This window comes from Pongo abelii, chromosome X, assembly GCF_028885655.2.
Source record: "Pongo abelii isolate AG06213 chromosome X, NHGRI_mPonAbe1-v2.0_pri, whole genome shotgun sequence".
Taxonomy (NCBI): Eukaryota; Metazoa; Chordata; class Mammalia; order Primates; family Hominidae; genus Pongo; species Pongo abelii.
In genome coordinates, this window is record NC_072008.2 from 113774246 (window position 1) to 113800285 (window position 26040).

The window sequence follows — 26040 nt, forward strand, 5'->3', positions numbered from 1 at the left end:
CCCTTTTCTCCACATCCTCTCCAGCACTTGTTATTGCCTGTCTTTTGGACAGAAGTCATTTTAATGGAGGTGAGATGATATCTCATTGTAGTTTTGATGTGCATTTCTCTGATGATCAGTGATGTTGAGCACCTTTTCATATGTCTATTTGCCATTTGTATGTTTTCTTTTGAAAAATGTCTATTCAGATCTTTTAGCCATTTAAAAATCAGATTATTTGCTTTTTTTCCTATTGAGTTGTTTCAGCTCCTTGTACATTTTGCATATTAATCCCTTGTCAGATGAATAGTTTGCAGATATTCTCTTTCATTCTGTGGGTTGTGTCTTCACTTTGTTGTTTCCTTTGCTGTGCAGAAGCTTTTTAACTTGATGTGATCCCATTTGCCTATTTTTGCTTTGGTTGCCTGTGCTTGTGGGGTATTACTTAAGAAATTTTTTGCCCAGACCAATGTCCTGAACAGTTTCCCCAGTGTTTTATTTTAGTGTTTTCATAGTTTGAGGTCTTAGATTTAATTCTTTAATTGATTTTGATTTTATTTTTGTATAAAGCAAGAGATAGGAATCAAGTTTCATTTTTTTGCATATGAATATCCAGTTTTCCCAGCACTATTTATTGAAGAGACTGTCTTCCCCAATGTATATTCTTGGCATCTTTGTTGAAAATGAGTTCATTGTAGGTGAATGGATATTTTTCTGCGTTCTCTATTCTGTTCCATTGGTCTATGTGTCTGTTTTTTTTTGTTTTTTTGTTTTTTTGTTTTTTTTGCCAGTACCATGCCCTTTTGGTTACTATAGCTCTGTAGTGTAATTTGAAGTTAGGTAATATGATTCCTCCAGTGTTATTCTTTTTGTTCAGTATAGCTTTGGCTATTCTGGGTCTTTTATGACTCCATATAAATTTTAGGTTTGTTTTTTCTATTTCTGTGCAGAATGTAATTGGTATTTTGATAGGGATTGTGTTGTATCTGTAGATTGCTTTGGGTAATATGGGCATTTTAACAATATTGATTCTTCCAATCCATGAACATGGAATATTTTCTCCTTTTTTGGTGCCCTCTTCAATTTCTTTCATCAGCGTTTATAGTTTTCATTGTAAAGATATTTCACTTCTTTGGTTAATTCTAGGTATTTAATTTTATTTTTGGCTATTATAAATGGTATTTTTTTCATTTCTTTTTCAATTGCCTATTATTGTTATTGTGGTAAAACATACATAACATAAAATTTGACATTTTTACCATTTTTAAGTGTAGAGTTCACTGGGATTAAGTAAATTTACATTGTTGTTCAATCATCACCACCATCCATTTCCAGAACCTTTTCATTCTCAAACTGAAAGTTCACAACTGTTAAACAATTACTCCATTCTCAAACTGAAAGTTCACAACTATTAAACAATTACTCCATATTACCCTTTTCCTCAAGCCCCTCGTAACTTTCTGTCTCTGAATTTGACTACTTTAGGTAACTTATATCAGTGTAAACACACAATATTTGCCATTTTATGTCTGGATTATTTCACTTAGCATAGTGTCTTCTAGGTTTATCTATGTTGTAGCATGTGTCAGAATTTCCTTCTTTTTAAGGCTGAATAATAGCCTATTATATGTATAGACCACATTTTGTTTATCCATTCCTCCACTGATGGACATTTGGGTTGTTTCCACTTTCCCATTTTCTTTTACAATTGCATTTTTATGGATTTTATTTATTTGATATTGTTTGATTTTATTCACATACCATAAAATTTACCTCTTTTTTGAAGTGTACATTTTTGTGGTATTAGTATATTCACAATGCTGTGGAACTATTACAACTATCTAGTTCCAAAATATTTTCAACACCCCAAACAGAAACCCTATACCTGTTAGCAATCACTAGCAATTCTTCCTTCCCCCACCGCAGCCTCTGGCAACCATGAATCTACTTTCTGATTATATGGATTTGCCTATTCTGGATATTTCATATAAATGGAATTTCACAATATGTGGCCTTTTGTTTCTGGTTTCTGTCACTTAGCATAAAGTTTTCAAGGGTCACCTGTGTGTAACATGTATCAGTACTTCATTCCTTCTTTGTTTTTTTTTTTAAACACAGGGTCTCACTCTGCCACCTAGGCTGACTTAACACTACATAGAAGCTGCCAAGGCTTATGGCTTGTACCTTCTGAAGCAGTGGCTGGAGCTGTACTTGGGGCCCTTTGAGCTGGTGCTAGAGGGGCTTGGATGGGTGGTGAAGTGTCCTGAGGCTGCACAAGCCAGTGGTGCCCCAGGCCTGGCCCCCTAAACCATTATTTCCTACTAGGCTTCTGGGACTGCGATGGGAGGGGCTGTCCCAAAGACTTCTAAAATGCCTTTGAGGCCTTTTCCCCATTGTGTTGGATATTACCACTTGGCTCTCTTCTGAGTCATGCTAAGCTCTCTAGCAAGTGGTTGCTGTGCAGCCTGCTTGGATTCTTCCCCTGAGAATACTTTTCTTTCTCTGCCACAGGGCCAGGCTGCACATTTTCTAAACATCTGGACTCTGCTTTTAAATGTGAATCCCAACCTTAAGTTATTCCATTGCTCCCATATTGGATCATAGGTTGTTAGAAACAGCCACACCACTTCTTGAATGCTTTGCTGCTTAGAAGTTTCTTCCACCAGTACCCTAAGTCCTCACTCTTAAGTTCAACCTTCCACAGTTCCTTAGGACCTGGACACAATGTAGCCAAGCTCTTTGATAAGGCATAACAAGGGTGACCTTTCCTCCAGTTCCCAATAACTTCCTCATTTCCATCTAAGACCTCATCAGCCTGGCTTTCACTGTCCATATTTCTATCAGCATTTTGATTACAACCACTTAACCAGTCTCTAAGAAGTTCCAAACTTTCCCTCGTTTTCCTATCTTCTGAGACCTCCAAACTCTTCTAGCCTCTGCCCATTACCCAGTTCCAAAGCTGCTTCCCCATTTTCAGGTAACTTCATATTAATACCCCAACCTCAGTACCAGTTTTCTATATCAGTTTGTTCTTGCATTGCTGTAAAGAAATACCTGAGGCTGGGTGTTTTATAAAGAAAAGTGGTTTAATTGGCTCCTGGTTCTGCAGGCTGTACAGGAAGCATGATGCCAGCATCTGCTTCTGATGAGGGCCTCAGGAAGCTTCTAATCATGGCAGAAGGAGAAGGGGGAGCAATCTCATCAAATGGCGAAAACCAGAGGAAGACAGGGGGAGGTGCCACACTCTTTTGAATAACCGGATCTCATGTGAACTCAGAGCAAGAACTAATTTATCATCAAGGGGATGGACCTAAGCCATTCATGAGGTACCCACCTCCATGATCCAAACACCTCCCACCTGGCCCCACCTCCAACACTGCTGATTACCTTTCAACATGAGATTTGGAGCGGACAAACATCCAAACCATACCAAATGTGAGGTGATGGATGTGCTAATTAGCTTGATTGTGGTAATCATTTCACAATGTGTATGTATATATATCAAATCATCACATTGTACATCTTAAATATACACAATTTTTATTTTTCAGCTATATCTTAATAAAGGTTGGAAAAAATTGTAGCATTTCTTTCCCCTATTTTTGGCTGCATGCATACCATATAGAGTCACCATATAAGGTTTTTCAGTTTGTTGACTTAAAAGGCACAGGACCAAGAGTGTGAATGGGGACTGCATTAACCCATACTCTGCTCTCTAACTTATATATCCTAGTTTGGTCCTGCCCCATCCAAGAGAAGAGAGCACCATTTCACCATTTTGTAGTTCAACTACTTAGAGGACACATCTCAGTATGATTTGTCTTCTTGAAGAGGGTACCTTTTAGTACTTTGTATAAATATCTGATATGTATTGGTGGAAATCCTAAAACAATGGATACTATTTTCCTATCCTGGAATTTGGGCCACCTCACAGCCTTTAGTCTAGCCGAGACTAATAACCGGTTATAAAATGCCCCTCATAATTCCCTCCAAATGTCTGGTGATTGTAACTGGCTCTGTGGTATAATTTTTAAATCAGAATTCTTTAGTTGCAGACCACAGCAATTGATTTTGCATAACTTAAACAAAAAGGAATATTTAGAAGGATACTGGAATTACTCAAATCTAAATTGACATGCTGAAAAACAAGGCCTCAGGAAGGTCAGGAACCATCAAGCTTGAGACATTTAGGTAGCAGAACCTCAGTCTGTATAGTCCCCAGTCAGGATTAAAAATTCAAGGATGGGGAATCTGATTATTTCACTAAGAGGGATGGGATCTTTCATCAGAACAAGGTCAGTGAAAGAATGCTGGACAAACCAAGCAATAGTTACCAAAGGTGACAAAAAAGCAAGGTGTCAACATCCAAGTGGAGATGTTGAGTAAACCTTTAAATATATAAGTCTGAATCTCAGAGGAGAGGGCTGGACTGGGATAAACGATTGGGAATCATAAAGATAACTGAAATAATGGGCATTGCCCAGAAAGAGAGTGAGAGGCCATACAGCCCTCCAGCTCTGTTGCCCAAGGGCAGGAGCACTTACTACACAGTAATTGTAGCTGGAAGATTGTTCCTATTTTGGGGAGTGCAAAAAAATATTCCTAGAGATTGGGAAGAGTGTAGGGTATGGGACTATAACACTGTGCTGAGAACATTCCATTTCATAAGAATGAACTTGTTATGTGGAGATTTTAATGGAATGTAACATCTTTCTGTCAAAGTTACAATAAATGCCATCTTATTGTTTCTGTAACATTTATCATTTATATTGCACCTGGGCCTGTGTTGAGTGTTTTATGAGTATCATCTTATTTAATCCTCACAACAAATTAACGAGGTAGGTATTATTATCAACCACATTTTACAGTTTGGTTACCGAAATCTCAGAGAGTTTAAGTAATTTACTCAAGGTCATGTTGCTAAAAAGGGTAGAAATGGGACTTAAGTAAGGTCTACCAGAATTTAAAAAAATTTCTACTCTATATAAAATGGTACAGCAACACAAACATTAGCTATGGTTTAGGATTCTTGAGCCCCTACTGTGTAGCATGCAATGTGCTGAATACTTTACATTATCTCATTTAATCTTAATAAAACCTTATACAGAAAGTACCATCATTATCCCTACCTAACTGATAAAACTAAGACCTGGAAATATTAATTTCCTGGTTGTCACACAGTCAGTAAGTGGTAGAGTCAGTACTTGAAGACATTTGCTTGATTCTAAGGCTTATATGTTTCACCAACACACACTTTTCTCTAACAAAAATAACCAAATCTTATAACAGTGGCTCTCTTCTCTGGCTTTGTACTAGTATCACCTGGGAAGTTTTAAAAAAATGATGCTGAGCCTCATCATCAAAGATTCTGATATAATTTAACAGTAATGTGGACAAGTCATTGGGTTTTTTAAAAGCTATTCACTCATTCAATTTATTTGATAAATATTTAATGAATGTCTACTCTGTGCCAAACACTTCCTAGGCATTTACATTCTAGCAGGATGTATCAGTTAGCTATTGCCACAGTGATGTGTAACAACAACCACAAAATTTCCGTGGCATGAAAAATTAATCACTTATTAAGCATTTATCTTCACAGATCTGGAGGCCAGCTGGGACTCAGATGATTAAAGAGGGCTCTGTTGGGTAACTTTATTCAGGCTGAGGTCACTGTACTTTCCTTGCCGCAGTACTGTGGGTAAGCTATGGTGGCTCTGCTTCATGTATTTCTCATCCTCCTTAGACCAGTGAACTAGCTGGGTCTCGTTTCTCTGTGGCTTCTTTCATGAATCATAAGAGATGACATGTCCAACTCTGGGTTCACTCCATTAACCAAAGTCTCATGACTGAGCTCAAAGACAGGAGGTAGGAAAATAAGCTCTTTTTTCTGTGTGGATTGGCAAAGTTCATGACAAAGGTTGAGAAAGGGGCCAGTAATTCAGTTTGGGTGGGAAAGACTAACAAAGAACGATAAGCATAATACATAAGTAAATTATCAAATATATTAGAAGGAGATGAGTAATATTTCAAGATTCTAATGTGTAGCTAGGACTGAGAACTACTGATCTTACAGTGGTAAACCCGGAAAGAAACCTGGTCTAACATTCCTTGAACCATTTTGAAAATAGTAAAGCAGACCCTTCTCCCAGAAAGGAGAAGAATCTTATTCGAGGTCCATGGATGGATAGAAATGGAGCTAGGACCCAGGTCTTCTGATTCTTTAGATTATTTCTCTTATACCACAGTATTCAAATCTGTAGTCTTAGAATTCTCCCTTTATTGATGGCACCAAAAATATGTTGTGGAAGGACATCGTCATTCTTACTTCTCTTAATCTCAGACATTAGAAGTATGCTACCTAATTCCTATACTTCTCTTAGTGACTCAATTCAGAGCCCAATTTGACATTCTCTATATTTGTACCCTTCAAAACTTTATACACATTCTATCCTCTTTCAGCTTTTTTTTCTCTTCAAGTTGAAGACGGTTAGTTTTGGTCTGTCTTCATGTGATTCCCCAGGGTGCTACCTCAGCTGTCTGCTTGGTTATTGGGCCTTCTCTTTTCTCCAGCTCTCTAATGCCTTGAATGAAGAGTCTTGAGTTACTTTTTTACTCTGAGCATCCACTAGGCCTTATAGTCATCGTTGCTGTTCTGGATTATGGTCTTCCTGATTTGCCAGGATGAACAATCAGAAGAAAAGAAAATATATGGAACTTGCTTGTACCTGGAGTTTATTGTCTGGAGAGAATGGTGAGTAACTGAATGAAGTAAGAAAGGGTATATACTAGGTAAGCCTATTCATTCTCTTTCTCCTGTTTCTTTTCCTCATACCCTTTGAGATTCTTCTGAAACTTTAAAATTTTGTTAGATGTGAATTACTTGGATACAGTATTTACCCATTAATCTCTTGAAACTGTCTCCACAATTTTTGTGTTGCCTAAAATAAGGATAAAGAAAGACAGAGAAGAGGCAACTGTGGTTTCTGTTGTTTTCCATAATCCCCCAAACATTTACAATTATAAAAGACTCCAAGTCTCTTCCTTTAATGTAACCATAGCTTTTCACAGGAGACAGCACAGAAGAACAAAGAGTGAAGATTGCTGGAGTCCTGCCTCTTGTGGCTGATTCCTGAAATCCAAGGAATGTTTAGTTGTGGGGAACAGAAACCAGTTATTCTCAACAGATCACTCACTTGCCTGCTCATTTCTGTGACAGTCTAATGTCTGCCCATCCATACCCTGCTTCTTCCCATTCACCTGTTAGCACCCATGTAGTCACAACTTCTTCCCAACTCTAAATCTTACTCTTGCTTTTAAAAGTGTGCAAGAAGTAAACAATTATAGAAATGTGGAGTTGTGTGTGTGCTTGTGTATTCTTATTTATATATCTATATGTAAAGTATCTGGATTGAGTGTGTGTAAAATATGTATTTGAATGTAGGTCATCATATATATCTTATATATCTATCAAATTCATATTCAGCAAAGCCCTGTTCTTTCCCATTAGCAAATTAGGCTCAAAGGAAGCCACAACAGAAGCAAGAGGGTAATATTCAGTGGAAAGAAAATAGCAGAAAACAATCGCTTCAAATAATGTATGTATCTTTAAGCTCATGCCTAAAATTTTCCTTACTGATGATATAAATTAAAATACCCACAGCTAAATATATGCATAAGGGAAATTCTTTTTTTTAAGAGTTAGGATCTCACTCTGTCAGTCAAGCTAGAGTGCAGTGATGCAATCACAGTTCACTACAGCCTTGACTTCCCAGACTCAAGTGATCCTCCTGGCTCAGCCTCCCAAGTATCTGGGAACACAAGTGCACACCACTATACTTGGCTAATTTTTTACTTTTTGTAGAGACAAGGTCTCCCTATGTTGCCCAGGCTGGTTTCAAACTCCTGGGCTCAAGTGATCCTCCCACCTTAGACTCCCAAAGCGCTGGGATTACAGGTGTGAGCCACTGTGCCCAGCTGGGAAATTCTTATGTTTTATTTTATGTTGCATATTAGCTATAAAATACCTTTGTGGGTAAGTTTGAAAAGATGTGAGATGATTTACTTCCTTTGTTGTATTTCTGTTTGGGGAGCAGCATGAATGGCTGTTACAGTGTGGCAAAATTTCTGTGCATTTCAGGTTTTGGTATAAAGGTGTATTTGTGCTACTCCTAACTTTAACTCTTTCTCCCACAGGTGCTTCAAATTCTCTGGCTTCGTTTTCATGTAAAGAGCTTACAGGTAGATGTCTTTTCTATTTTACTCTCTTTTTCTGTTTTGAGAATAGTATCTTCCAAGAACCCAACTACCCATCCCTACCCCGCCCCGCTCCTCTCTAATTTTTCCCTCTTATTCACTGGGGCGACAATCACTGCTTTTTTGGCAACTATAAAGCCCCAAACTGTCACGACAAATAGGGCTTCTATTGAGATTTGGGAAAGACCAGGGGCAGATTTATATGGTTTGGATCTCTATCCCCAATCAAATCTCATATCAAATTGTAATTCCCAGTGTTGGAGATGTGGCCTGGTGGGAGGTGACTAGATCATGGGAGTGGAATTCTTATGAATGGGTTAGCACCATCACCTCAGTGCTATTCTTGTGATAGGGAGTGAGTGAGTTATCACAAGATCTGATTTTGTTAAAAGAGTGTAGCGCCTCCCACCTCTCTCTTGGTCCTGCTCTGGCCATGTAAAATGTACCCGCTTCCCTTTTACCTCCTGCCAAGATTTTAAGTTTCCTGAAGCCTCTCCAGAAGCTGAGAAGAAGTTTTTATGCTTCCTGTACAGCCTGTGGAATCGTGAGCCAGTTAAACCTCTTTTCTTTATAAATTACCCAGTCTCAGGCATTTCCTTAGAGCAATGTGAGAACAAACTAATACAACATTCTTAACATATATGTACATTTCTCACGCAAAAATACCTTGGAAAAGAATTGTTAAATCATAGGGTAGAAACATGTTTCACTTTATTAGAAACCATCAAACAACCCCTTCAAAGTAACTGGACTGTTATGTACTTCCGTTACCATGTTTGAAAGTAATAATTGTTCCAAATCTGTTGACCTACATTTGTTATTATCAGTCTTTATAATGTTAGCCACTTAATCATGTGTTGTGATACCACTGACGTTTTTTTCTTTGCTTATTTGCCATTCATATATCTTCTTTTGTAAAGTGTGTGTTCAAGTCTTTTAACAATTTTATTGGGTTGTTGTAGGAGTTATTTATACAATCCATAAAATTTTTCTCATGTCTGTGTTACAGCTACTCTTTCATTCTGTGGCTTATCAATTTATTTTCTTAAAAATGTCTTTTGAAGAATGGAATGTCTTAAGTTTGATGAGGACTAATTTATCAATTTATATGGTTAGTGCTTTTTTTGTCCTATAAGAAAAAACTTTGTCTATGTCAAGTTAAAGATAACTTTGTTTTTTTCTAGAATCTTTACAGTTGTAGATTTTATATTTAATTCTATAACCTACTCCCTTTTTCAGTTCAGGCTGCTATAACAGAATACTATATACTACATGGCTTAAACAATAATTTCTTTCTCACAGTTCTAGAAGCTGAAAAGTTCAAGACTAAACTGTGCACAGATCTCTTGTCTGGTGAGTGCCCACTTCCTAATTTGAACATGGCTGTCTTTGAATTATATCCTCACATGGAGAAGAGGAAGAGAGAGAGAGGGAAAGGGCAAAAGAGAGCAAAAGCAAGAAAAGAAGAGCTAGCTTTTTTTTTGTTGTTTAATAAAGGCACTAATCCCAAAAAAAAAAAAAAAAAAAAAAAGAAAATATTCAAATACCTATTCGAATACTGAGAGGACCACTGGTGGTGGTGGTCAAGAGCTAGATGTAGAAACTTTTATTCTGAGAAAAGGCCAGTCCTCTTCTGGAATTATCTAGATCAGGGCCAGCAAACTATAGCTAGTGAGTCAAACCCAACCAGTTGCCTATTTTTGTAAATAAAGCTTTATTGGAATACAGCTATTTGTTTACATATTATCTATGACTACTTTCACAGTAACATGGCAGAGTTGAGCAATTGCAACAGAGACCAAAAAGCCTAAACTATTTAAGAAATTTTACAGAAAATGTTTGCCAACTCTTATCTCTATTAGCATTCCCCAAACTGAGTTCTAGGAACAGTTATGCAATAATTAATAACTTTGCTGTTAGAAAAGGGTTCTGTAGTCATTTAAGACCAGAAAACTTTGGGTTAAACACAGTTAAACAGCCTTTTTCAACTGTAGGAGAGTTAAAGAGTGTTTCATATGCTAGTACAAGAGCCTTTCATATGCTAATAAGCATTGAGAAACTCTAAGAGACTAGAGGGTCTAGTCCCCTCAACTTATTAATGTCTTGCAGACAGTTTTCCAGGGAACCCTGATTTGGGAAATACTGGCATAGACATTCACTTAACGTAAGTTTGTACTTGATGTCACTTACTAGCATTGGACAAATTACCTAAAGCTATGTAAAGCAGCACTGGCTACATAATTTGTGGGATACAGTACAAAATGAAAATGCAAAACCTCTTTGTCAAATATTAAGAATTTCAAGACAGCAATAGCAGAGCATTAAACCAAGTATACATCCTTTTGAGCACGGAGACCTGTGTGACTGCACAGACTGCACACTCATGAAGGTGGCCCTGATTATAAGTTTCAATTTCCTCAACTATCAAATGTAGGTAATACCTACTTCATGGGATTATTGTAAGAATTAAATCAGAAATGTACAAAAAGGTCCTAACAGTATCTGTCACAGAATAGGCAATAATAAATAACTTGTTTGTAATCCAAAAGCATTTATAGCCATATTCAATAAATATTTATTGAGTGTCTGTTATGTGCTGGGCTCAGTGCCAGGTACTCAGGGTACTTATTGTAAAGGAGATAGACAGATAAGGCCCCTGTCTTCATGTATATTATTGTATAGTAGAAAAGACAGTGAAAAAGTAAATGAACCAGACAGTTATAAATTGTGATAAGAGCTATAAAGGTAAAAATATGGTGCTGGCGGTGAAACCATGTCTCTACTAAAAATAGAAAAAAATTAGCCAGGCGTGGTGGCGGGCGCCTGTAGTTCTAGCTACTTGGGAGGCTGAGGCAGGAGAATGGCGTGAACCTGGGAGGTGGAGCTTGCAGTGAGCAGAGATCGCACCACTGCACTCCAGCCTGGGCGACAGAGCAAGACTCCGTCTCAAAAAAAAAAAAAAATATATGGTGCTGGGAAGGGAAATAGTAGAGAGGATTTCCTTTAAATTGGGTGGTCAAACAAATCCTAGGAATTCTAGGAAGTAATCCTAGGAATTCTAGGAAGTAATATTTGAGATCAGAAGGATGAAAAAGAGCTTTTCATGGGAAGAGCAGGAGGAAGAATGTTCCAGGTGGAAAGATTAGCTAGTGCAAAGTCCCTGAAGTAAGAGAGAACATGGCATTTTGGAGAACTGAAAGTAGGCCAGTGTGGCTCTAACGTAGAGAGCGAAAAGGAGAATGATAAAAAATGAGGCTAGGGAGGGGAGGTAGAGAGGGCCCAGATCATGAGAACACCTTGTAGGATGAGGATTTTGGATTTTATACCAAGAACAATGAAAAGCTCTTGAAGGATTTTGGGCAGGGAAGTGACATGATCTAATTGGTATCTGTAGAAGACTGTTTTGGCTGCTTCATAGGAAGGAACCAGTAGATGGACAAGAATAGATTAGTAGGATGCTATTTGGCCAGTCTAGGAAAGAGGTGACAGTGCCCTGGACTTGGGTGATATTTGAGGATATATTGGTAAATACATGGATTTGAGGCTTATATTGTTAGGCCTTGCTAATTGATTGGATGTAGAGAATTGAAGGAAAAATACTCATAACATTTTTCTGAGCAACTGGATAGCACCACTTAACTGAGATGAGATGCCTGGGGAGGGTTTTTTGGTGGGGACAGAAGAGTATAAAAATCAAGAACTCGGGTTTAGACATGTAAAGTTGAGGATCCTTTGAGACATCTAAGTGGAGATGGTGGCGATGGAGGTACTAGTTAGAGTTGTTGTCTAGGATTCTGTAATTACTAACTCTTGCTGTCACCATGTTAGATTACCAGGAAGTATTCAGAAAAAATCTGAAACAAAAATACCTAAAGATAGGAGTTGATAAATGTTATCAGCATGGCAAGCATATAGAGTCACGACTGCTTCTTGTAAAAGACCATGGTATATCAGAAGAGACACCATGTGGAATTCCTCAACAAGATCATTTTATTGACACGGAACATGTATTTGATCCTAATGAAGAGGGCTCCAGCTCACCCTGAACTGTGGTGCTTCAGGGATGTGCTGGGACTGGGAAAACAGCTGTGGTGCACAAGTTCATGTTTGACTGGGCAGCAGGAACGGTTACTCCAGGCAGGTTTGACTATCTCATCTATGTCAACTGCATTGAAATCAGCCATATTGCTAACCTTAGTGCTGCTGACCTTATCACTAACACTTTTCAAGATATAAATGGACCAATCTTGGACACTATTCTCGTATATCCAGAGAAGATTCTGTTCATTCTCGACAGATTTCCTGAGCTGCAGGACCCTGTTGGTGACCAAGAAGAGGATCTTAGTGTTCACCCTCAGGAGAGGAGGCCAGTAGAGAGTCTCTTGTGCAGTTTTGTGAGGAAAAAACTGTTCCCCGAATCCTCCCTCCTGATAACTGCCTGGCCTACAGCCATGAAGAAGCTCCACTCTCTGTTAAAACAACCTATCCAGGCAGAGATATTATGGTTTACAGATACTGAAAAAAGAGCATATTTATTGAGCCAGTTTTCAGGTGCTAATACAACAATGAAAGTCTTTTATGATCTTTGAGAGAATGAAGACATTGACATTATGTCTTCACTTCCCATTGTCTCCTGGATGATATGCAATGTCCTGCAGTCACAGGGAGATGGTGTCAGGACTCTCTTGAGGTCACTTCAGACCATGACTGATGTGTATTTATTCTACTTTTCCAAGTGCCTCAAAACCCTTACAGGTATCTCAGTATGGGAGGGACAAAGTTGCCTGTGGGGTATTTGCCGTTTGGCTGCAGAGGGTCTGCAAAACCATCAGATTTTGTTTGCAGTCAGTGACCTCAGAAGACATGGGATAGGAGTGTGTGATACCAACTGCACTTTTCTCAGTCGCTTTTTGAAAAAGGCTGAAGGAGCTGTCAGTCTACACTTTCCTTCACTTCAGTTTCCAAGAGTTCTTGACTGCTGTCTTCCATGCCCTGAAGAATGACAGTAGCTGGACGTTTTTTTATGAAGCAGAGAAAATGTGGCAAGAAATGTTCCAACAATATGGAAAAGGTTTTTCATCACTAATGATACAATTCTTATTTGGCCTCTTACATAAAGGAAAAGGAAAGGCTGTGGAAACTACTTTTGGAAGAAAAGTTTCCCCAGGACTTCAAGAGGAGCTACTGAAGTGGACTGAGAGAGAAATAAAGGATAAGTCTTCTAGGTTACAGATTGAGCCAGTGGACCTGTTTCACTGTTTGTATGAGATTCAGGAAGAAGAATATGCAAAAAGGATAATTGATGATTTACAGTCAATTATACTGCTTCAACCTACCTATACAAAAATGGACATTCTGGTTATGTCCTTCTGTGTAAAAAGCAGTCACAGTCACCTGTCAGTGTCTCTGAAGTGTCGTCACCTACTTGGATTTGAGGAGGAAGAGTGAGCCTCAACATTCGTGCCACCGGCCTTAACACTCAATCAGTGCGTATATACAAGTCTTTCCTCCAGTTTTTGTCCTTCCCAGACAATGGGCACTGTACTAGTCACTGTGTGTGTGTGTGTGTGTGTGTATTAGTATTGTCACTCTGTGGATGTGCTTTGTAATTCTAAAGTGTTATGAGCATGTAAGGTCATCAAGTTGAAGACTCTGCTATTTTGGTGTAATGACCATTCTGGAAAAAGGTATAAACGTAACATTCGATTGGTTGTCACTCTCCTCTAAATATACTTCATCACTGAGGCCTCAAGGAACTTCAGGTTAGTAAGGGGCAGAGGTACACTCCTGTATTATCTTGCTGTAAATCCTGGTTATTTCCACCAGAGCTTGCAACTTCACAGAAGGTCATGAGCTGAAGTTTAAAGAGGCTTAGGTAAGTTACTTTTATAATATGGACTCTGTATACCATAAAATACAGTCCTACTGGCTTACTGACTAAAGAAGCAAAGAAGACTTATACCTGTGTTATCTAGAAAATGCTGTAAGTCTGTTCTCAATATTTGGGTTAAGATTGATAATGCCTCTCCCTTAGTTTTCAGGCCAGTTGAGGGGCAGGGGACTGGGAGGAGAGGGGTCAGCAGAAAGCTCCACTTGAGGAATGAAATAACTCAAGTTGTGTCCCTTATAGTTGTATTTCTTGTGTTGGCAATAGCATAAAGGTGGAAATGAGCATGGGATATGGTGTTTGAGGGAAACGAGAGGGAGGGAGGCATTAACAAGAATTTGTGTTTGGAACTAGAGGGGGAAGGGATAAGAGAGGTTTAATGGACTCAGAATTATGAAAGACCTTGCCTACAAGGTCTTGACCAATTCTGTATGTGTATATAATATACAGCTTTATTCCAGTTGTATATTATAAAGTAAAATAATGGGCCAATACATTTAAAGTTGAAACACTGATGGAAACAAAGGGTCTTCTGGTTCATTCTGGGTTTCCAGAAAGTCAACCTTAGATGGAGTCCTCCCCCATAACCCTTACTGCCTTTATCAGAGGGCTTAAACTCTTCTCAAAAATTTAACCCAACATTCTTCTTTCCCAAGCGTATTGGCTGTGTAAGAGTTTACTATTGAGCTTTCCTGGTTTTTAATTATTGTTATGAATTCTTCTATTAGTACCGACAACCAAGAACCAGTTATATTGTCAAGTTAGCTTGGGCAAGTCACTTGATGACTCAGAGCATGTGGAAAATGGTGATTATAATACTTGTTATTGGATTAAGGGCCAGATAAGATAATTTGTGAAAATGAAGTGCTTACCTCAGTGCCTGGCACACAGTAACATGGTTTTGGAGTCAGACCTGAGTAATGACCTCAGTTCTGTACCTACCTATGTGACCTTGAGCAGATTACTTTTTGTGCCCTAATTTCCTTATCTGCAAAATGGGATAATACCTCTCAAGGTTTTGCGAAGGGGTAAATTAGTGCTACTAGCAAGGTAACAAAAGCCAAATAAGCCTTTTACTTAAGTTTTATTTTAAATTACTTTTTATTTCCTCATCTCTTTTAGGTCCTTTCAGCTGCGCAGTTTGCCAGTGTCTCAGCTACACCTGCTCTGCCAAGCACTGCGTACTCCATACTGTAAAATCAAAGACCTGAAGTAAGTCGAACTTTGCTTTAAACTCTTAGGTATTTGCAGGTAAAGATTAGGTTGCTAGAAATTGCACTCCCAGCTGATTGACCTGAAAATAAAATATAGCCAGTTTTCAGCTTCTCCACAGTGGAGCAACAAATGAAGAGATATGCTACAGGCCTAGAAGGGGCAGGAAGGAGTCAGGCCCAGATCTCTGCCTGCCCGTCCTGCCTTTTCTCCTTTTGTATGTACTGTTTTGCTGTAATGAGTAAGTGGACGGTTGTAACACCTGAGAGATAAATTTGGGTGTGCTGCCCCACTTGGATCTGCCACCCCAACTTTCTTTTCCTCCCAGACTGCCACTGCTCTCCCCCTTAGTTTTCTTTCAGTTGGGTCTTATCCTATTCCATGCAGCCTGACGTTCCTTTTCTCTCCTTCCATTCCCCACCTTCACCCCGTAGTTATTCCCCAAAGTACCCAAAGAGGATCCCACCCCTGCCCTGCCCTTCCATCTTCACTTACTTCCAAGCACTTTGTCCACAACACAAACACACAGGCAGGTACCCCCTTGTTTTCATACCCTTTTGCCTTATAGATCAATGTCTGCTCTTCTTTCCTCCTGTCCCAGAGGAAAAGGCAGCCCTTGCAAGCCACCCAAGCCAGTAAATTCACTTCATTATTTTTGAATTTTTGTGAATAATTATTTTACTTTCATAACACAGAGGTATATAAAGAAAGAAAAGCCCTCCACCCAACTGCCCCATACCCCATCCGACCCTATATCCCCATACCCTGCTGCCTCCTATCCCCTGACCCTGAGCCCACCCCCACCCCAGGTACCTTGTTTGCTAAATATATTTCCAGACCATTTTCTATGCTTACACAAACATAAAACTGTAATGTAAGACAAACATAAATACATAAATTTGTAACATTCATATACATACTCACAGAACTTTGGGGGGTTTTGTTTTGCAAAAACAAAAGCAACCTTGTCATATGATTTTTTTTTCATTTAACAATACAGGGGCCATGCCTCCAATACAGTATGCAAAATCTACCACATTCTTTCACAAGTGTTTTGCATTTTCAAGCTTTCTTCAGCTATCTCCTTCTCCATGGCTCAAATTTCTCCCATATTCAAAAGAATCGGCTGGGCACGGTGGCTCATGCCTGTAATCTCAGCACTTGGGAGGCTGAGGTAGGTGGATTGCCTGAGGTCAGGAGTTTGAGACCAGCCTGGCTAACATGGTCTCTACTAAAATTACAAAAATTAGCCGGGCGTGGTGGCACATGCCTGTAGTCCCAGCTACTGAGGAGGCTGAGGCAGGAGAATCACTTGAACCCGGAAGGCAGAGGTTGGAGTGAGCCAAGATTGCACCACTGCACTCCAGCCTGGGCAGCAGAGTGAGACTCCATCTCAGGAAAAAAAAGAAAATTAAAGAAAAAAAATCCTCTCTCAACTGAGTATCTCACTTCAATCCTTCCCTTCACAACCAAGAATCCTTGAGGAAGAGCCTCCCTCACTGACTCCACATCATCCTCACTCACTCCTCACTTCTGCAGTTTGGCTTCTGCCCCTGCCACTCCCCTAGATCTGCTGGAAGATCCAAAGTAAATGCCAGACCCAGTGGATACTTTTCAGCTCCTATCTGAGAGGGCCCCTCAGCTTCATTGACCTTTTTCTCCTAATTCTTCCCATTCTGACTGCTCCTAAGTACCTCATTTTCCAACCAGGGACAATTTTGCCCTCTAGTGGACATGTGGGAGTATCTGGAGGCATTTTTGGTTGTCACAACTGGGACTCTGAGGGGGTGGATGCTCTGGCAACTAGTGGGTAGAGGCTAGGAATTCTGCTAAACATCCTACAATGTACTGGACAGCCCCCTGCAACAAAGAATTATCCAGCTCCAAATGTCGAGAGTACTGAGACTAAGAAACCCTGCCCTAGAGATATATAAAGAAACCCAAAGACATTTCTGAAATTGCAGGCCAGGAACCTGGCCCTCAATCCTGATTATTGTTCATCCCCAACAGGAGAAAACCTAAAAATCAAGTTTAGCTGCAGCAGAGATGTCCCAGGGCCATGACAGCTTCTTAGTCTCTAGGTCCACAGATCCTGGGCAATGTCCAGGGCTCCTTCAGTTGTGCCTCAGTCTGGTCCAGGTATAGCCCCTTCTCATCCTTCCACCTGTGGGCTAAAACATACATGTAGCTCCCATCAACAAAACTTACAATCATCAGAGGGAGAGAAGCAGACTAACCTGTCACCTACCCCCTTACCCTACCCACTCCTATCCTCCTCCACCTCACCCCTTCCCTCTGGAAGTTGATTTCCCACTGGGATATGTTTCTGTTCTGTTCTACATTTCTGAATTCACTGAGAGCTTTGTAGCCAGATTTCCCTCCCACATGTATGATGGTGGTGGGTTGGGGGGAGAGAATCTCTCAAGATGGCACCATGCTTTGGCTCATAGTCTAGACCAGCAAACCCTCTGAGCACTATCAGTTGCTGACTCAACTCCTTGGCAGTGGCAGTTCTCTTTTCAGATCTGACTGTCCCTGGTTCTACTCACTGGGGACTGGAAAGGATTCTCCTGTCATGGGGCCATACACTCATAGCAGTCTGCACCTGCAAGGTGCTGGTGTCTTCTGTAGGTAGGCCTAAGGGATTCCCTTAGGGGTGGCAAATCTCTGCTGTGTTGATTTGGTCAGGATGAACCTGGGGTTCATCCCGGGCCTGTTTTGATTGTTTCTTGTGATATAACTCACTCAGCATGAATGAACTTCTATCCAGTTCATTCATGGAAACTCTTGGGATTCAGGAATCTCCACTGCTCACCACACCCTGATGCAACTCCCCAGCCAGTCCCACCATTTTCTTTAATGGTTTTTTGTTCAAAATTGCTCTTCTGGTACAAACTTCTGACTGGGAAATAATCTGGTTGCTCAGAACAGAAACTCACTCAAATTATTTTAAAGTAAAGGGGATCTGTGTAAAGTAGATTTTCCTGTAGCACAACTACAGGAAGTGAAAAGTGATTGGGCCATCACTACCCTCTCCATCTCTCTGGAGTCACAGGATGAACCCCTCTATGCCTGTCTGCTCCCTGAAACCTCATACTGATGTCCTCTAAAAGACACTTGACTCTGTAAAGCATCCAGTTCTGTTCCCCCACAGCCAGGGCCAGGCCTCAGCTATGGCCTTGGTGTCCATGGCTCTGACCCTGGCCCCAACTCCAAGTGACCCACTGCTTCATTGCCCAACACTATTCTGACTGTGGAATCTGCCTGTCTGTTCAGATTTTCTAACGTAAAAATTCATTTGGCTCAGGATTGGTCAAATATATACTCCTGCTCCAATTATCTAAGGCCTACATGAAGGGAGAGAGTGTAGGTATTACATACTGCCCAGGTCCAACAGATACTTAAGATAGGGAGCTAGAGACACACACACAAATAAAAACTGCAGTAGTTCTGGAGTGTTGACTACTAATACTCTGAAATACAAAGGGAGTCATTAAAACATGTCTCTCCCTGCCTGTCATCTACATCCTCCCACCCACAACCCCGCCTCCCCACCGCCCCACTGTCCAATCTTCCCACTCATCCCCTTTCCTCCACTCCATCCAATCCCCCTCCCACCTCTTCCCTCTCCCCCTGAAGATTGATTTCCCATTGAGATATATTTCTGTTCTATTTTACATTTCTGAATTTACTGAGGCTTTTGCAGCCAGATTCGCCTCCCACAGAGGAAGCAATTTTCCCTCCGTGAAAAATTCACAGCTTTACACCACGGGCAGTCCCAGTCCCCTGGCCTGCGATATACTGGAGGTCTTCTCTGCTGATGGGGTTCGGAGTCTCTCCTGTCTCTTGGGGGCTCTTGAGGGTTTATTCCCTGGGCCTCTACATCTGACCACAGGCTAGCATCAGAGGCCCCCCAGTTGAAAGGCATCTGAGTTGGAACCCGTGCTGTGACCTTTGCTAGTGAAGGGGGTATATTGGGTATGGCTGAGAAGGCGGACAAAGGGCATGGGTATGAGTATGTGAATGAGGTAGGGAGCTGGACAGGAAGAGGCTCCAGTGAGACTGTGGACCCAAGCCCAGAGAAGACAGACATGGCTGTTTGTACTGACCTGAGATCTTCCTCCCTCTGCCCCGCAAAGGTGTAATTTGCCTGCTACACAGCTCCGAGAGGCTGCCTGAAGCCTCCTCCCAGCCCCTGCAAGGCCTCTGCAGGGGCAGGCCCTGCCTCTGCATACCTCTCCTCTCCTTCTCCTCCAGCAGCACCAGCAGCAGCCACCGCCTCCTTTTCCTGCTCACCTGCTCCTTCTGTCCAATCCCCTCCAGCAGTGGCCAGGCCTGGAAACACTGTAGCCTGGCCCTGTCTCTGGGGAGGTGCCAGCTCCTGGAGATAAGTAGGCAGAGCTGAAACACATCCTGGGGACAGGGCAGGGGGTCCGGGCAGGTTGGGGCAGGGCAGGGGCATTGGACAGGGACCATTCGGGGGATCTTACGGCATGGAAGAGCTTCCATCTCAGCATGTCCCGCTCTCTCTGCACCTCCGCAAGGCTGGTCTCGGTTAGCCGCAACTGGAAGGTCGCCTCATTGCATTCCATCTCCTGCTGTTCCTTGAGTTCCGTCAGATTTGAGGCCAAGACCAGCGCAGCTGATCTGTGCAGTTTGGCAAAGCCTTGCAGCCACTGCACCCTGCGGTTTTGTAACTGCCCCTGCCTGTGGGCAAAGCGCACGCCCAAGGCCAGGCTGCCCCAGGTGCAGGCCTCTTTGACCTCGCTGGGCACCTCGCTGTCCTCCAGGATGACCCTGAGCTTGTCTTCCACCTCCTCCCAGGATAAGGATATATTCTCGCGGTAGAACTCGGGGCCTTTCGTGTGCCTGGCCATTTTCTCATTGATGAAGGCCACCACGTTTCCATGCCGGAACCCACTACTGGGGTCCTCAGGTCTCAAGGCCATGATCGCCTAGGGGCTTAACGGTTTCACTAGCCCTGCGTGGATGGAGCAGCCAATAGGTTCCTTTCCTACCCCTTAGCCCCTCCCCTCATCCGTCTTCTCCCACCTTCTTGCCCCCGCCCTCCCCCCTCTGACAAGACCCTCCTAATGACCCTCTAACCGGCTTGTCCTACCCTAGGACACCTAACACCAGGCCTCACCTCTTCAGCCAGGGGCCAGGGGAAGTACAGGCCAACCCTGCTGCTTAACACGCCTGAAGAGAGGGGGGCCTCTTTCCCTCCTAGGGCTCCGCGGGAAAAGAAGCCTCAGGGCCAACGTTCGAGGCTTTTACTCTGGGACTGTTCCAATTTCCAGAGACCACAGGGGTGAAAGGGAGTGAGTGAGGAAGGCCTCTGCCACTCCACTGGGACATAAGGGAACCTGCCACATGGTTGGGAGACCTTGAAGGCTGAAAGAAACAGGAGTGGTCCGGAAGGACTTAGAACCAAAAAAAGTATTTGTAAACAAGTTGAAGACTCATCCCTCCCCACCATAATGGTTTGTCCCATGCCAGGGGAGTTTCGCCCCCCAACTGGAATATTCTAGAGCAGGAAACAGCCCCAACCCCTCAGTTGCCCTTGGAGGAAGAAGGTGGAGCCAGGGACGGAGCTTATCCCCTATTTGCTCAGGACTAAACATCACAGACACCCTAACAAATCCTGGCTTGCCCTTCCTCCGTTAGCTCCTCTTTCCCCACACTCCTCCCATCACCCCTTCTCCCACTCCTCCCTGACTAAAACGCCTTGAATCTTGAAGCAACTGTGGGAGAAAGAGAGTTGGGAGTAGCACAAATACACCTTTTTACCAAAACCTGAAATATCAGAGATCTTCCATCAGAGGGATATGAATATGTCTCTTAAAACCTTCGGCCAGGCGCAGTGGCTCATGCCTGTAATCCCAGCACTTTGGGAGACCGAGATGGGCGGATCACGAGGTCAGAAGATCGAGACCATCCTGGCTAACACGGTGAAACCCCGTCTTTACTAAAATTACAAAAAATTAGCTGGATGTGGTGGCACGCGCATGTAGTCCCTGCTACTCGGGAGGCTGAGGCAGGAGAATCGCTTGAACCCACGAGGCGGAGGTTGCAGTGAGCTGAGATCGCACCACTGCACTGTAGCCTGGGCGACAGAGTGAGACTCCGTCTCAAACAAACAAACACAAAAACAAACCTTGAATGACTTTCTGAGACCCACAAGATAAACCAGACAAATCTCAGGTTGAGTCCAACGTTGCTACCCATTGCATGACATTGTACTGTAACTGAATCTGTTTCTACCTATGGATCTATGATGATGGCCAATGACAAAAGGGCATGTAAAGTTGTAAGAGTAATGTTTTCTATGATCCCGTATTTGTATGTATGTGTGTGTTTGCATATGTTTGTATGTTTCTATAATCTTGGAGAACAAAATGAGGGAGGATATATAGCAGACTCAACGTTAATTATCTCTGGGAAGTGGGGTTGGACTGGAGGTTAGAAAAAAGTTTTTAACTTTAAAATACATTTTTCTCTAATTTCGCTTGTTATAAAGAGCATATAACTAACTATATGTATGCATGCATCACAAATCTGGAAAGTTATATACTAACACTTTAACAGTGGTTATCTTTGGGTAATAGGAATACAGTACTTTAAAAAATATTCCTGACATTTTTCTCTATTGTAAAATTGTTTATAATAACCGTGTTTTGTTTTTCAAAATTGAAAAAAAAATGTTTCTCCCAGTAACAGCTGATCATTGTAAATAATTTTTAAGTGCTTGGAAAGTACTTCTATAATCCTACCCTTCCTTCAACCTGGGTGATAATCCCTCTTAATAGTTATATAGTCTTTTAGATGGGCCATAGCAAGTAATTTTTAGTTTTTCAAACGAAGCATCTTCTCTCCTCTGTGGCCCTTGCACAGGCTCCTCTGTGCATGCACGGATTTCTCCTCATCCCCTCCTGCTCTCTCCACTCGCATTCTCTTCATTCACCTAACTCCTATACAGTTTCTATTCCCTTTTCATGATAGTGCTCAAACATTTCTTCCTCTTGTATTTCCTGATTCTCCAGACCCCACCTCAAGCTAGGCTGAATTGTGCAACCTTTTTGTGTCCCCATAACAACTTGTGCATATGTCTGGCAGTACTTTTCACACTGTATTGTAATCTGTGATTTTCTCGTCATTTTTCTGCATCACCTGGGGATTCCTTGAGGGTTTAGTCTGTGTCTTAATTATCTTTGTGTTTTCAGCATCTAGCACAGCGGTAAGCACCCAATATATTAATTATTGAATGAATTGAAATAATTTATTACATCAGCAAGGTGCTAACAAGTACCTCTAAAGATATCTCTATTTTTTTTTGTTTGATTCTGAAATGTATTTTTTCTCCACACAGACTGATTTTCTGTCGCCTCACAGCTTCTTGTGGTAGAGACCTCTCCTCAGTATTTGAAACTAACCAGCATCTGACAGATTTAGAATTTGTAAAAAATACCCTCGAAGATTCAGGAATGAATCTTCTGTGCGAAGGATTAAAACAGCCCAACTGTGTATTACAGACATTGAGGTAATTGTAGCAGGATAATTTGTTATTTGATATTCTTATTTTGGGGGTCAATTTCTATTTCTGTTGGGGGAGAGCATGAATGTGGTAATGAGGTCATTCTTCTGTTCTCTAAAGGTTGTACTGGTGCCTTATCTCTTCTGCTTCTTGTGGGGCTCTAGCAGCTGTTCTTAGCACCAATCAGTGGCTCACTGAACTGGAATTTAGTGAGACAAAACTGGAAGCTTCAGCTTTGAAATTGCTCTATGAAGGCTTAAAAGATCCAAATTGCAAATTACAGAAGCTCAAGTAAGTTGTAACTGTTAGTTTTCATTCTGCAGGAATATTTGAAAAATATGCAACTCAAGACGGATGTCTTAGGATCAAAACACATTTCAAGGAGTCATGAAGAGGAGGAATAAATGTGGCAGTCCCCAAAGTTACTTCTGTGTAACAAGTTTAGGAAGACAATTTTCATTTTAAGTGGAAACATTATCAATAACAATAATAATAACACATGCTTAGCAATTATTGAGTACTAAGCGTTGTGCTGAGTATGCACAAATTCTTTTAATCTGCACAACAGCTGTGAGAGATCCAGATTATTACTCGTATTTTCGCAGATGAGGAAATGGAAGAGGTCCAATGTAGTTAGGGTAAAAAAAAATGGCAGAGGCCCAATTCAAAACTCAGATGTGTCTGACATCAAGTCCACCATAATCACATTAATTAAAAAAAGTATTATACATGTTAGTCAAGGTTCTCCAGAGAAACAGAACTAATTGCGCGTGTGTGTGTGTGTGTGTGTGTGTGTGTGTGTGTGTAGAGAGAGAGAGAGAGAGAGCCAGAGCCAGAAACAGATTTATTTTTAAAAATTGGCTTATGCAGTTATGGAGGCTGGCAAGTCCAAAATCTGAATGGTAGGCCGGCAGGCTAGAGAATTGGGAAAGAGTCAGTGTTGTGGTTTGAGCCTGAAGGTTGTCTGGTGGTAGAACTCCCTTTTCTGAGGAAGTCAGTCTTTTTCTATTAAGGCTTTCAACTGACTGGATGAAGCCAAACCATACTATGGAGGATAATCTACTTTACTCAAAATGTACTGATTAGAACGTAAATCTCACCTAAAAAGTACTTTCACAGGAACATCTAGAATAATACTTGACAAAATATCTGGGTACCATGGCCTAGCCAAGTTGACATATAAAATTAATCATCACAATATGTATGTGAGATTTTTTTTAAAGCAAAAGCTCTTTAGCATTCAAGTGTTATGAAATCCACATTGAAAACTCATTTTATGCAAAGTACCTCTATTTAAAATTTCTAAATTGGGGAGATATAAATGCATCTCCATATGAGCTCTCTCTCTTTTTTTTTAATGCACAAGGATTTATTCTCTCTCTTTTTTTAATTATACTTTAAGTTTTAGGGTACATGTGCACAGCATGCAGGTTAGTTACATATGTATACATGTGCCATGTTGGTGTGCTGCACCCATTAATTCGTCATTTAGCATTAGGTATATCTCCTAATGCTATCCCTCCCCCAGCCCCCCACCCCACAACAGGCCCCAGTGTGTGATGTTCCCCTTCCTGTGTCCATGTGTTCTCATTGTTCAATTCCCACCTATTAGTGAGAACATGCGGTGTTTGGTTTTTTGTCCTTGTGACAGTTTGCTGAGAATGATGGTTTCCAGCTTCATCCATGTCCCTACAAAGGACATGAACTCATCCTTTTTTATGGCTGCATAGTATTCCATGGTGTATATGTGTCACATTTTCTTAATCCAGTCTATCATTGTTGGACATTTGGGTTGGTTCCAAGTCTTTGCTATTGTGAATAGTGCGGCAATAAACATACGTGTGCATGTATCTTTATAGCAGCATGTTTTATAATCCTTTGGGTATATACCCAGTAATGGGATGGCTGGGTCAAATGATAATTCTAGGTCTAGATCCCTGAGGAATCGCCACACTGACTTCCACAATGGTTGAACTAGTTTACAGTCCCACCAACAGTGTAAAAGCATTCTTATCTCTCCATATCCTCTCCAGCATCTGTTTTTTCCTGACTTTTTAATGATCACCATTCTAACTGGTGTGAGATGGTATCTCATTGTGGTTTTGATTTGCATTTCTCTGATGGCCAGTGATGATGAGCATTTTTTCATGTGTCTTTTGGCTGCATAAATGTCTTCTTTTGAGAAATGACTGTTCATGTCCTTCACCCACTTGTTGATGGGGTTGTTTGTTTTTTTCTTATAAATTTGTTTGAGTTCATTGTATGTTCTGGATATTAGCCCTTTCTCAGATGAGTAGGTTGCAAAAATTTTCTCCCATTCTGTAGGTTGCCTGTTCACTCTGATGGTAGTTTCTTTTGCTGTGCAGAAGCTCTTTAGTTTAATTAGATCCCATTTGTCAATTTTGGCTTTTGTTGCCATTGCTTTTGGTGTTTTAGACATGAAGTCCTTCCCCATGCCCATGTCCTGAATGGTATTGCCTAGGTTTTCTTCTGGGGTTTTTATGGGTTTAGGTCTAACATTTAAGTCTTTAAACTATCTTGAATTAATTTTTGTGTAAGGTGTAAGGAAGGGATCCAGTTTCAGCTTTCTACATATGGCTAGCCAGTTTTCCCAGCACCATTTATTAAATAGGGACTCCTTTCCCCATTGCTTGTTTTTGTCAGGTTTGTCAAAGATCAGATGGTTGTAGATATGCAGCATTATTTCTGAGGCCTCTGTTCTGTTCCATTGGTCTATATCTCTGTTTTGGTACCAGTACCATGCTGTTTTGGTTACTGCAGCCTTGTAGTGTAGTTTGAAGTCAGGTAGCATGATGCCTCCAGCTTTGTTCTTTTTGCTTAGGATTGACTTGGCAATGCGGGCTCTTTTCTGGTTCCATATGAACTTTAAAGTAGTTTTTTCCAATTCTGTGAAGAAAGTCATTGGTAGCTTGATGGGGATGGCATTGAATCTATAAATTACCTTGGGCGGTATGGCCATTTTCACAATTTTTATTCTTCCTACCCATGAGCATGGAATGTTCTTCCATTTGTTTGTATCCTCTTTTATTTCGTTGAGCAGTGGTTTGTAGTTCTCCTTGAAGAGGTCCTTCACATCCCTTGTAAGTTGGATTCCTAGGTATTTTATTCTCTTTGAAGCAATTGTGAATGGGAGTTCACTCATGATTTGGCT

At 41.1% G+C, this 26040-nt stretch overlaps 2 protein-coding genes across 2 annotated transcripts in view; one reads left to right on the forward strand and one right to left on the reverse strand.

Annotated features, from left to right (window-relative positions):
• The first annotated feature begins 9567 nt into the window (after window positions 1-9567).
• LOC103889090 (ribonuclease inhibitor-like) overlaps window positions 9568-26040 on the forward strand; it is a 29236-nt gene continuing 12763 nt past the window's right edge. The window contains exons 1-4 of the mRNA XM_063721036.1: window positions 9568-9588; window positions 15245-15334; window positions 22704-22874; window positions 22989-23159. Of these exons, the coding sequence (XP_063577106.1) occupies window positions 22819-22874; window positions 22989-23159 (227 nt within the window). The 5' untranslated portion in view covers window positions 9568-9588; window positions 15245-15334; window positions 22704-22818. The remainder of the gene's footprint in view (window positions 9589-15244; window positions 15335-22703; window positions 22875-22988; window positions 23160-26040) is intronic.
• TEX13B (testis expressed 13B) lies at window positions 18950-20371 on the reverse strand. The gene is given in 3 exon segments (XM_024240956.3): window positions 18950-19493; window positions 19496-19715; window positions 19825-20371. Coding segments are annotated over 3 exon segments (936 nt in total). The 5' UTR covers window positions 20284-20371; the 3' UTR covers window positions 18950-19236.